General features: G+C 38.6%; 1 protein-coding gene across 1 annotated transcript in view; it reads left to right on the top strand.

Moving 5' to 3' along the window:
- Nucleotides 1–10,622, top strand: part of CPLANE1 (ciliogenesis and planar polarity effector complex subunit 1) — a 59,170-nt gene extending 48,548 nt beyond the window's left edge. Inside the window, exons 44-54 of the mRNA XM_066568879.1 lie at nucleotides 33–182; nucleotides 1,147–1,260; nucleotides 1,629–1,659; nucleotides 2,875–3,006; nucleotides 3,848–4,013; nucleotides 5,654–5,715; nucleotides 6,115–6,279; nucleotides 7,618–7,730; nucleotides 8,061–8,144; nucleotides 9,466–9,635; nucleotides 10,040–10,622. Coding sequence (XP_066424976.1) covers nucleotides 33–182; nucleotides 1,147–1,260; nucleotides 1,629–1,659; nucleotides 2,875–3,006; nucleotides 3,848–4,013; nucleotides 5,654–5,715; nucleotides 6,115–6,279; nucleotides 7,618–7,730; nucleotides 8,061–8,144; nucleotides 9,466–9,635; nucleotides 10,040–10,180 — 1,328 coding nt within the window. The 3' untranslated portion in view covers nucleotides 10,181–10,622. The remainder of the gene's footprint in view (nucleotides 1–32; nucleotides 183–1,146; nucleotides 1,261–1,628; nucleotides 1,660–2,874; nucleotides 3,007–3,847; nucleotides 4,014–5,653; nucleotides 5,716–6,114; nucleotides 6,280–7,617; nucleotides 7,731–8,060; nucleotides 8,145–9,465; nucleotides 9,636–10,039) is intronic.
- The last annotated feature ends 1,834 nt before the right edge of the window (nucleotides 10,623–12,456 follow it).

Below are 12,456 nucleotides of genomic sequence, written 5' to 3'. Positions count from 1 at the left end.
CGCACTAAGTACAATTTTGTTTTTTTCCATAGAATCAGAAGATCATTTGATGGGCATGAGTTTTGAAGATGTTATAGATGATCAAAAGGAGAGCTTAAACTTGAAATATCCTATGCCCAGTTCTACTACAGTGGATGCACACTCTTCTGCCTCTTCAGCCTTGGCGTCTAAGTTTCCCAGTGGCCTGAAGTCACCTTCTGGTATAATCTTTATTGTATATTTTTCCTCTTTGCATCTTTTAAAAATAAGTAAACCTTTTCTTCATGCTGTAGTACTTCCTCATGGCTGTTACACAGGATGTTACATAATGTGAATGAGCTCATTAAAGTCAGGCATGAGTCTTTCTAGATTGCATTATTTAGAATGCCTTCATTGATGTGTGATAATGAGTTTGTTACATGACATAACAACATCACTAAGTTTTGAAAACAGTTCAGTACTGAATCATACCTGCACTCAAATTCACTCTTATTGAAAGAAAATAGTCAGCATCGGGTCTGTTTCTGAAACCCATCACTGTGCTGATTTGTACTTATTTACCTAAGTGAATATAAATGATTATGATATCACAGAACACTCAAAGCTTCCTCCAAAAGCTGTCTTGATCATCTCTGTCATTTACCTCTGTCTAGAGAGATGATCTCTCTGTTAAATCCAGCCTACATTGGCAAAATCAATGGGTTTATTTCTCTGTACAGTAACTACTGTCTGTGTCCTAAAAGATCATTGTATGAGGTCTAGTCATTTTGAAAACTGAGGATAAATTGATTTTTGCAATTATGAATACTACAGTAGCATTAAAAGGAGGACGAAAAATCATTCTGCTGGCAACCTATTGCCTGAGGTTAAAAATGCAGTTGTATTGTTTTCTCTGTGTATTGCCTACACTGCTTGCAGTCAGACTCCCAAAAGTGGTATGTGCTTTGTACATGTGAATGTGCATTTGATAGCCACATTTACAACAATCTGTCTTAGAAGGTATTAAAACATGGTTCCTGTGTCTGTATACAGCACTAGTGAATCTCAAATAGTACACACACCCAGTTAAGTTTTGAAAAGAGTAATCGAGTTTTCTAAGTATAAATTTGTTATTTCCAAGCTAAGAAAACTATAGGTGATACTAAGTTGCAACTATAATTTTTTGAGATGGAGAGATTAGTTTAGGAGAGGAAGCAGTGCTCTTCCTTCCAAGACAACCATACTGCTCTTCAGTTGCATCTTCTGAATTCCAAGCTTCTTCTGAGTACCTGGATTTCTCAAGTAAGTGTCAATCATTAATTTTCCAAGAAACACTGTATAATTAATTGGAACAGACTATTTCCAGTTAGTTGGTCATGGCAGAAAACTGTGAACAGTGACAATATCTTCCCAGCCAAACTACCCACAAAAGCCAGGAGCTGTTAATTAATGCTCTCTGGAGCCTCTGTGCTCACCTGGCAGTCAATGATGTGTTGTTTCACAGGCTGTTAAGCTTATGTACCATATTAATTTATTTTTAATGTCAACTGTCAAATGTCAATTGTTCTTGACATGTTTCTATATTTTATCCCACAGGCTGTTTAACATACATATGATTAGTGTGTGTAAAAGGGCAGAGATATTATTAACAAGGACTGTTTCTGTTTCAGGTGCTCACATAGGCAGAGATCTATGTCCTGGGTATGTATTTTGAGACTGGTGTTATTGACAGTTCACCAAAAAGGTGACTGAAGGGATGGAATCATCACTTTATAAAAATTGAAGCATTTATTTTCAAACTGAGTAAAATCCCTTTTGTTAGCTAATTTCAGGCATTTACTCTGACTTTGGTGGTGCCTGTTAGATTTGCTTCACGCAAAAGCTCTAGAAGCATTCAAAGTTCTTTACTAATTAAAAGTATTGGAGCTGTTAATGTAGATGGTGCTCTTGTCTGTGTGCATTTGTTATTTCTCCTATTTGTAAACGACTTTTTCAGCAAAATACATGCAGCTGCTGTGGGTAGCTTTCCACGAGGGCCAGCTATCACCAGAAGGTTTTTAAAATCTTACTGTGTGAAAAGTGTAAAGCAACAGACTGAAGATTTCAAAACTGGGAAGAGCCTATGCATAAAATAAAATGGTCTGACATATATTATCACTTTTAGCTACTGTTAGTCTTCTGTATCCAGTAGAAAAGACTAGCTGGTTTCCTTTCTTCCTGGTCATTCTGCTCCATTACCCATCTTTATTGCTTTGCTTGAAGCATAGCTGTAAACTGAATGGTTTATCCTATTTTTCTGGTATTTTAAGTGGAACTAGTTGCTGTGACTGAAGTAGATTAGGAAGTGATTACATAAGGTGGAGTATGGGTGTAAGGCAAAACTTTAGCAGACACTTGATGGCTTGCAGTCCTAAATTATGAGATTTGTTTTTTACTGGGAGCAACTGATTGAAAGAGAGGAAAGAATTTGAGAGAATATAGGTGAAGCTGTGCTCTCACTGACACTGATTCTTGCTCAGAAGGTCATTGAGATTTGGGTACCACTGAAACAGGTAGTACCCCATAACCTTATCTCCTCATGGGCAGCAATACAAACCCTGTGGTGCTCCTGCCTGCCAGGCTCAGCCTCCTGTGGGCCAGCCATATTCACACACCACGGCAGAGCTCAAGCATTTCAGTTGTGGATTGTCCCTCTGTTGGGACAATCAGGTCTTGCTCTTTCTGTCCTCATCAAAGCTCACTCAAGTGTACTAACCTAGTGGAGATGTGGGAAAAGAATATTCAGTCCAAAGGCTCTATGTAAAACAACCTGGGTATTGTTGTTTTAAGTATAAAAGGAAGGGGTTTAGCTTGTTGTTTTTACAGGAATGTTCTACATTAATTTAGTAAGAAGTTTTTTTCCTATCTAACATCAAGCTCTTTAGAAGATCTCCTGCAAATTACTGGTCCAAGTGATGGTACTGATGTGGTGAACGATTGTGTGCTAGAAAGTGACACCTCTCTGCTGGAGCTGGGCTTTGCAAGAACACAGGCCAAGAAAACCTTTAGGTAATACCATGGCTGGTTTTTGTTGTGTGTTGCTTAAATCATTTTAACCCTGGTTTTTCCTGTGGTCCACACCCTGTAAACAATGGGAGCAAACATGTGGTTTGGTGTTAATGGGACTAGTATTAGAGCTTGTAATTGCCACAAATCTACTGGTCATTATTGTCAAATGTACTGTTTTCTAGTATTCTGGTTTTGAAATTCTTTCCTTCCTATTTGCTTGTTCCTTCTTCTGCTAGGTATAGGCTGGAGCACTGGTTTTATACAACTGGTTTTATACAGCAGATTCAGTTCAGACCTTCAGGTCTTTTAAAGCAGTTCTGAAAGACAGAAATTTCCTGCCAGTGGCACAGCAGCTTCAGAAACTTTGAGCCTCAGATTCCAGCTTATCATGCTCCTCTCCCTGCTGGAGATTCTACACCTTCCTGACTGTCAGTTATAAAATCAGCTGTGCTCTTTCCTGAGAGAAGTCAAAATGACAGCTGTTTCCTACTGCAGTTTCTGATATCAGTTGCTGACAAGACAAAAATATGCAGCTGTTCAAGTCACCAGTCTGTTGCATTAGTGACACAGTTCCCACCAGTTTAAGCTCTAGTTCTATTATCTGAATGTAGCTGACAAGTAAAAGAATAGTTTTAGGAAATGTCTTGGAAATTACTTGTTTACCAGGATTTTATTTAGTAAAAGTTTGCAAAAGAAAATTTCCCCTCTTATTAGTTACTTATGCTTCCAGCTGTGTCAGTATTTGAAAGGGTTTTCAATGTTTTTTGTTATATCATGTAGTTGCCATTGTTTGCAATTTACAGGATATGCTAGATTATTTCCTGTTTACATCTGCCCTCAGGGTCCTTGATTCTGCTTCTGGGTATTCTCAAAGAACAGAAAAGGAAAGGAAAGAGATCCAAACATGGATGAAAAGAAAGCAAAAGGAAAGAATGAAAGAATATTTGAAGAAACTAGATGAACAAAGACAGAAAGAACATCATCCATTCAACCTGAGAAAGAATGTGGTAAGAATAACAGGTGTATTGAAGAGTAACTGTTAGTTATTATACAAGTGTTGATTATTCAGGTTAGATAACGTAAAGGCTGGGAGTGGTGGGGTTTTTTTTCCCTATTGTAATGTAGGGTTTCTACATGTATGATTTTATTTTACTGGAGCTGGCCATAGTTGTGTCAGGTAAGTGAATACACCAGTGCTCTCCAGAGGCTGCAGTGGTGACCATTGGCTGCAGGTGGCTATTAGAGAGTAATGCAGGTGGCCCTCGACTGTGATGGATGCAGCTGCAGCATTCACTGATGAGAGATGAGTTTTCCAGGGAGTGATAGCTACAGCAGTTCTTAAGATATGTTTACACCTTGTTTCATCTTCCCACATGCTTCCCAGAGAATTTAAAAAGCAGCATTCATATGCCAGCATCCTTTACAAACATGGCAGGATACTGAGTGCAGCTGTCACTGCCATTCACCCACACAGGGGTGCATGCAAAAATCATAAGGGATCAGCAGAGATGCTAGAATATGCCAAATATGTCAGGTATCGTACAAAATATTTTGTTGAAGGCTGATTTCAATGAACAGTCCACTCTCAGAAATTTTTTTACATTTTAATTTTATTAGTACAAACACATTTATGGCCTGATCTGGAATTTTTTCTGTGCTAGAAATAATAGAAAATTTAAAAAAAATATACAAAAGCAGTTCAGAAGACCGATTTTCCAATTGGTATTTACTCTTAAAATATGCATTCACCATCTGGATGCCTTCAGGATCTGAAAAGACCCTGCTGAGTTACAGGAAGCTCTGGAATTACAGGAGATGAGACCTAACAACACCAAATATATTCCTATACTTTTTACTTGTTGAATTCAGGATGTGCTGGCTTCCTGCAGGCTGAATCTCTACTTGTTTTAACTCCCAAGCAGAAAATATGTAACATACACAAGTTCCCTGTGACTAAATAGTTCAACTGTATTCACTTTCAGAAAGAGTAACAGATCTATGTGAAATAAGGTATTTCCCCTAAAAGATTAAACAATTGAACTGGGTGTTCTTCTGCACATGCCTGGAGAGAAGTGATTTAAGAAAAATGGGTCCTGCTTCTCTCCCTTTCCTGTCAGCCCATTAATATACACTTGATGCTTTTGCTATGGGCTTTTCTCCTGAAATCATTAGTGGAGGGATTCACAGCTTTCAATGGGTGGTTTGGGTTTGGTTTAGATTTTTTTTTTTAAGAAGAATTAAAGACTTCAAATTGTACTCTAGCAAACACAGGTCAAAGTGCAACCTTGTTCTGTTTTATATATCAGTTATTAGGAACACCACTGATTTTTAGGAAACTGGAGGTAAACCCATTTGAAACTTTGAGCTTGACTGTGAGGATGTCTCCTTAGGAATGTTAATATTTTAAGCATGTGAGGTATGGAAGATGTGACTGCAGGATTTCAGTATGTTTTTTGAGACTGGAAAGTTATAGAGACAATCTTACTTGAATTTCCTGGTTGGACCATATGCTTTCATATTGTGTTTTTTTTCTGAAGACTTTCTTAAGCAGTAACTTTCAAGTCAAGTAAGTACATTTTGAGAGTGAGAGACTGGAATGAGACCACAGTACATAATTAGTTAAAGATTTTTATACTTTTTTCAACAGCATCACAATCCTACTTCAAAGGATATTAGAGTCTTCCAGAAAAAGAAAGAAGAAAAAGACAAGTAAGTTGCTTTTAAATCCTTATTTTTGTATTAGTTTTCCAGTCCTGAGGAAGATGTAGAAATCGTTGTAGCTATATTGCTTATGAAACTTCAGATATGAATGAAATTTCAACCAAAAGCATGAATAATTCACATTTGCTTTTCACATTACCATTTAGGGAAACTCTGAACATTTTTATCCTTTAACTATATTTGTTGCTTTCCAAATATCATTGTTTGTTTTCTTTCCCCAACATTTACTCATTCATGTTCTAACATTTTGCTAATGATCTCTTAAAAGGCTTAGTATATTTTCTGTGAAATCTTGTAAAAATGTTCTCCATGTAGCCTTACAGGACTCATAGGCCAGCTGCAGTGGAGTGACAGCATGAGGTAATGTGTTTTATTATTTCTCTGCAGAGCCCTGCTGTCTGAGCATCACAGAATCAGAGTATCAGAGGCACTTTCTCTGATGAATGAAATGTTATCTGAAACAGTGGCATCACCAGCAAGTGATCACAGGACCTTGTCCAGCACAAGATCAGCTCAAGCTTACAGAAGGAGGAAGATGGCATCTAGTACAGGGTAACACTTTAAGCATTAAACCTGCTCTGTTCTACTGGTGTCTTTACTACCCTCCAAATTTTGTAGCAAGTTTAGACAGGAATAGCTTGAGAGGAAAGTCATATGCTGGTGGAATCAAAGATACAATTTGTCTGGATCAGAGACTCTCAAGTCCCTGTTCCAGGCTTGTTAAAACCAGTACTGCAAATCTTGGAGGGAGCCCTAAAAATGCCTTTTAGAGCACTGAATACACCAGCTCAGGAGTTGGGCTGTAAGCAGTGTTCTAACCCATTCTACTGACATCAGTTCCTTTACAGTAAGGGTGCTTAAACACTGAAACAGGCTGCCCAGGGAGGTGGTGGAGTCACCATCCTTTGGAGGTGACTGGACATGGAACTCGGGGCTGGGGTCTGGTTGACAGCTTGTAATCCCATCAAAGGCTGTACTTGATCTTGGGAGGTCCTCTGCAACCTTAGTGATTCCATGAGTGCCACTGGACTATAAACAGCAGTGTAGGCCCAAAGAGCATCTAACAGCAAGCAAGAAGCAAATAAAAATTCTACTGTGCAAACTCTAGACTTGTTCTCTTTCTTAATTTTTCATCACTTAGGATTTTACTTTTTCTGACTTTTGCACTGTGTTTATTGCCTTTTGGGGAGATGAGGGTATCTGAGTGTTGTGAACTGATACATTTACTCAGTTTGATGGAATTAATGCTACATGTGTATATATCTGATACAGGTGCATATTGCATTGTAGTTTTTCTTCCTATATATATAATTTTTTGCTTTTTATAGGAGAGATATGGAGAGAACTTTGGGAGAACTTTGTACTTACAGGGTAATAGGGAGAACTTTGTACTTACAGGGTAATCCTGTAATTTAATATTTCTGCTTCTCTTTTTCAGTACAGTACCTTTTTTGGTTACAGTTTCAGCACACAACATTAAACTGAATGTAGTCAGTGCTGTGCAGAGCCTGCTGGGTGTGTTCAAGAGAAGTTTAAGTGCATCAGCCCAGCCAGAATCAGACATGCTAAGGAACATCAAGCAGGAATCCACTTAGGAGTGGCAGGAGCTACCAACTAAAAAATTTTGTTGGACCTAAACTGGCTCTCTGTGAAGCCAGTTTGATGTGTCTTCACTGTGATCGCAGCAGTTCTGATTCTGGTGAGGCTTACTGGCCCCACAAGCAGTGTGTGATGCTGGTCCTCAGCTCACTGGGCTGAATGTGATTCCTCTGGCTTTTATGTCTCTTCTGAATATGCCCTGCGAGGTCTGACCTGTGTGGAGGAAGGGTGTATGGTACACAGTAGCAAGTATTTAAGCTTTGTTGTGTTGGTCTTTTTGTCTTGTTGCAGAGGGCATCTGCACAGTCCTGTTCTGGCAGAAAGGAGCAGAACTGCTGCCAAACCTGGCTTTGGTCAAAAAGTTCAACGTTTCACCCCAGCTCTTGGTTTAACACAGTCCAGGGGTAAGAACAGAACTTTTTTAATAAAGGCACATACTGAAGAGGATCTTCAGGTGACTGCTGGATTTTTGGGAGGGATATCTGTGTAAAAAATCAGATTTATAAACCTGGATGTTTCCTGTCTTAAGGCGCTTGCAGTTTTGCTGCTATTGTTTTGCTAAATGATGAGAGTTACCTTTTCTTATCACTTCTCTTTAAATCCAAAGTAGTTTAAATTGCCATAGCAAGAGTACCATGTAATCCAGGCAGCAAACTTGTAGATAAAAATTTTAAGCATCTTTGAGTATATTTGATCAGCATTTAAAAAAGAAAATGCTTACTTTCTCTTTACAGGAAATGCCTGTATGCTTCTTCAGAAAAATATCTCCAGAAGAAGACTGAGAAATGCTACAAATGCTCCTGTTAAGTCCAGACACTGTAAGTTACACAGAACAATGCTATAATGCTGCATAATACAGGGGGGGAATAAGATGCAGATACAGCATTTGTTTAGAAGAATAAAATTCATTATTTTTTCTCCACTTAAAAAACCTTTTAATTGGAAACTTGTGAAATATTTTAATCACCTCTGTTTACCTTCTGAATAGTTTTAGCCAGGTGACAGTTTCAAGATTACTGAAATAAGTGTGCTAGATTTTGGTGAACTCCTGAAACACATGTTGTGAAATCACGAGGGACAGAGTCTTTTATCTTTCAATTCAAACTCACAGAGAGAAAGTTAATTGCAGATCAGGACACAAGAATTATGTCTCTCCCTTGCCTTTCTATGCTGCTGAATCTCTGAGCTCTTTAAAATAGGAATTGTCTTTGTTATCCCTCTATACAGTATCCATCTAATATATTATTTTGTCCTAATTCCATGTTAGCACAGAAAAATTTGACTAAGCTTACAAAAAATTCCCTTTGGATTTTAGTGGTACTTTGTCCCATGCCTGTCTTTGTAAGACTGGATCCAAAAAAGATTGTTCCTAATCAAATTCTTTAACAGATACAGTACTTGTTAACAGCAGCAGAATTTCTGATCAAAGAATGAGAAGTGAATCAGTCTGAGACTTAGGAAATGCTGTGGCCTGATTCTATTCTGCCTTACACCAGACTTACACTATTGGCATAATTTGGACAGTCAAAGGTCAGTGTATTTGACTTGCAGTATAGGAAATTGAGAGAAGTAATGATAAGCAGAAAGACACATTTCCTGAATCGCCTCTACTCATGTGGAAAAGTAATTTTTCTCCATTCAGTATATTCACTTTTTAAACTCTATATTCAGGTTGATCTTTCTCTGGTTTCCTGGTACCTTCTTGTATCTGTTTTTCCAGTATATCACATCACTGCTAAGGGTTTCATCAAAGTTCCATGTCTTCTGAAGAGGCACAAATTCAGAATTTATTTAGTTTAGTTCTCTGCCAAATAAGGAAGCAATGTGCTTTTTGTGGGGGACAGCGCCACACAACCTGGAGGCACCACACAGCCATAGGCACCATGGATAGTCCTGTTCCACTTTGTGTTCTGCCCTGGGAAGGCAGTTCAGAGCAGGAGGCTGGAAGGAACCAGCAGCCTTTTCTCACCATAAACTCACATCAGTTCTAGATAACAGAGCTTGCTGTTTTCACAAAGATTTACACACAGCTTCAGTTCCTAGAACCTGAAAGCTTCTATTCCTGAAGGCGTTTCAAGAGATTGAGATGAAAAGTGCAAGAAGTGTTACAGGGCTATGGTTGGCCTGTTTTCTCCTCAGCTGCTGAGTGCAGAGTCAGCGGAAGCTCAACACAAAAGCCTCCTCGAGTTGCCACTGCAGTGCAGACAGAGGCTGTTGATCCTGACACTGATCGAGATGTGGTGAGTCCTTGGACTGTGCCTGATGATATCCAAAGAATACTTCAAGATACTCATGACTCCATCTTCCAGGTAAAGTACCTACTTATTCTATAAACTATTTGATATTTGCCACTTAACACTTTGTTTACTTCTGCTTTATTTAAAATGGGGTTCTCTATTCAAAATATGTGGGTGAGATAGATACAGAGGGGCATAAATGGTGGGGCTTCAGGAGAACGATGTTATTTTTTTTTTACAATTGCAGTCATTCTTGTGAGCCTTGAAATTGAATGTTCTTTTTAACAACTGTAGAGGCACATTGCCTGCCCAAGCAACAGACACCAGCGGGAGGGCATTAACAGGAAAACAGATTGCATTTGTTGCAGAATAATCAGACACATCACTGGATTTGGACATGTTTTAAAAGAGTGGGATCATTTCTGCTGTCCATGAATGAAGCACAATGTTCAGTTCATCCTCTCTTGCCCCAACAGGCCTCTGCAGTGCACAGCATGAGCTTCTCTCCTCTGGGCAGCATCAGCACTGACAGTGCTTCTGAAAGCACAGGCAGCATCCTCAGCAAGCTGGACTGGAATGCAGTTGAGGCTATGATAGCAGATGTGGAAGACAAGTGAATAGTTCAGAGCCACTGTGCTCTTCCAAATACTTGCTGGTGTTTGGGTTTTGGTTTTTAAAATTAGTAATTGTTCTACTTAAAATGGATTGAGGCCTGCATTGGTTTCCTTCTTAAGCAGCATGGAAACTCTCACTGTTTCTAGCCTTGCCTAGATGAAGCTGAATTCCTTAAAATGTAGTTTTCCTTCCATATGTCTTCAGGTCAAGAAGAACTAAATATAGTTGGTAAAGGCAGACCCACAGTCTTAAACAGGTCTGGGTCAGCTGCTTTATATAGAAACATATATAAAACACACACAAAATGTTCTTTTATTTAAAAGCAGTGTACAACTGTTTTGTATTTAATATTTAACATACTGTGAAGTTATTTTTATAACATAAGGGTTGTGATAAACTTGTTGAATAAAAGTGATTTTACTTGTTTCTGCTATAAGTGATTTACACATGTAGCACTTATAATTATTGCTGTGTACCACTAGGACTGTATGTGTAAATGTCTGTCATACTTTCAGTAAATATGACAGTAAATACTGTCATATTTTAAACCCAGCCTATTTGTGCAGTAGTTTTGAAAATGTTAGAGGAGTTTGAGTAATTGATAGAAAGAGCTACAAATAGTCAGAAATGAAAATGAAAAATAGACTTTTGTTAGGAAAGTCAGGCAGCACAGTGAGACACAAAGGGCAAGTACTTACAGGGGTAAAAACAATATCACTGTTCCTCCAGCAGGATGCTGCTGTTTAGAGCTCCTCCAGCAACCCCCAGGGGTTTGTAGAAAAATCTCCCCTGTGCTTAGTGATCATCAAGTTGTGATGTCTTTTGCATCATCACAGATGCAGCTGTGGTGACTTTTCCCAACAGCTGTAGTTTTTATTTTGTAGTGAAGAAATACAAATTTGTCATGGAAGTCAAAGGTGTATTGATTTCCAGTGGTTAATTACTGTCACCCCAAACTGTAATAGTTAATTACTGTCACCCCAAACTGTAATAGTTAAGAACCCTAAAAATTTCATGTTTCCAAGTGAAGCTGCATCTTGGCAAGCATCAAAAAATAAAGTTCAGAGGGAGACTGTTACAGGATTACACACATCCTGGGATAGAACTGACAGGTCCTCTAGGCTCAGAGGTCCAAACTGGCCATGTTTTTTTTTTAGCAATCCTCAGAATCTGCATCAGCTTTTCCTACAGGGCTGACCAGAGTGCAAAACTCAGGATTGGGTTTGATCATCTTCAAGTGAAAGGGGCCAATGCCTTTGAAGAGCCAATCGAAGCATGAAACTGTGACTTTCCCCAAAGTGTAATACTGTGTTTCTTCAGAATGGCAGCAAACAAATCATCAGGAAGCACTTTCTGTTCCTGGTGGAAAAATACTGTGAAAAATACTGGTTTAGCCAAGTGTGGAAATCTCATTATGCCCATGGCCATCTGTGAGAAAGAAGAGAAAGCATTCAGTCCATCTCATTTTAACAGTGGTAAAGGAAATGCTTTCTTGATGTGGCTCCAGATCCCCAGCATCACAAATCAGTAACACAAGGGTGGGGAGGCTTCAAAGAGCTCCCAGTCAGGATGTCAGCACTGAACTCACACCCTGGGCAGGCAGAGCTGCTCCTGCAGAGCCACAGCAGAGAGAAAAAGCACTTGGGACACGTGAGAAGATCATCAAGACTGACCTCTTAACCAAGCTTCTTCCATGGACTCAAATTTTTTTGCACTTTCTCTTCTACGATACCCCTTTTAGGGCTGAAGAGAAGGAAACAGTTTAGAAGGTCTTTTTCTAAGAGAAGCAGATAGTCAATTTAATTTAAAGAAATCTTGAAATAGACATTAAAAAACCCTTGAGGAGGTCTCCTGTCATAGAAGTTATGAGGATCAAACTAATAAAAATCTGTTAAGTCATTGCAACCTTTTATAAACAAATTTTCTCTAATATCCTAGTAAAGGTAGTCTAAATACAACTGTATATGTTTTATTAATCCAAACTGGTTTACAATTTAATTGCTTAGTTTTTCAAGGCTGAAGTTTCTCTTGCAAAGCTGAAAGAGAACTTAATGCTTATGTTCAAATTTGAACATAAGATTTTCCTCAAGCACAAAATTGCAGAACTTGAAACTTTGGAAAAGGAAGACATTGGCAAATTTTTTTCTTTATCCAGCCTGCCTCATTTCTGCTATTCCTTAGGGGTTTTTTGTTAGTTTTTGGTGGTTTTGTGATCATAGCCTCTCACCTGGCTGTGACTCACTCACCATCTTCAACAGAAAAAAATTCTTCTCTATAT

This window comes from Molothrus aeneus, chromosome Z (genome assembly GCF_037042795.1).
Source record: "Molothrus aeneus isolate 106 chromosome Z, BPBGC_Maene_1.0, whole genome shotgun sequence".
Taxonomy (NCBI): domain Eukaryota; kingdom Metazoa; phylum Chordata; class Aves; order Passeriformes; family Icteridae; genus Molothrus; species Molothrus aeneus.
This window is presented reverse-complemented; position numbering and strand designations above follow the sequence as displayed.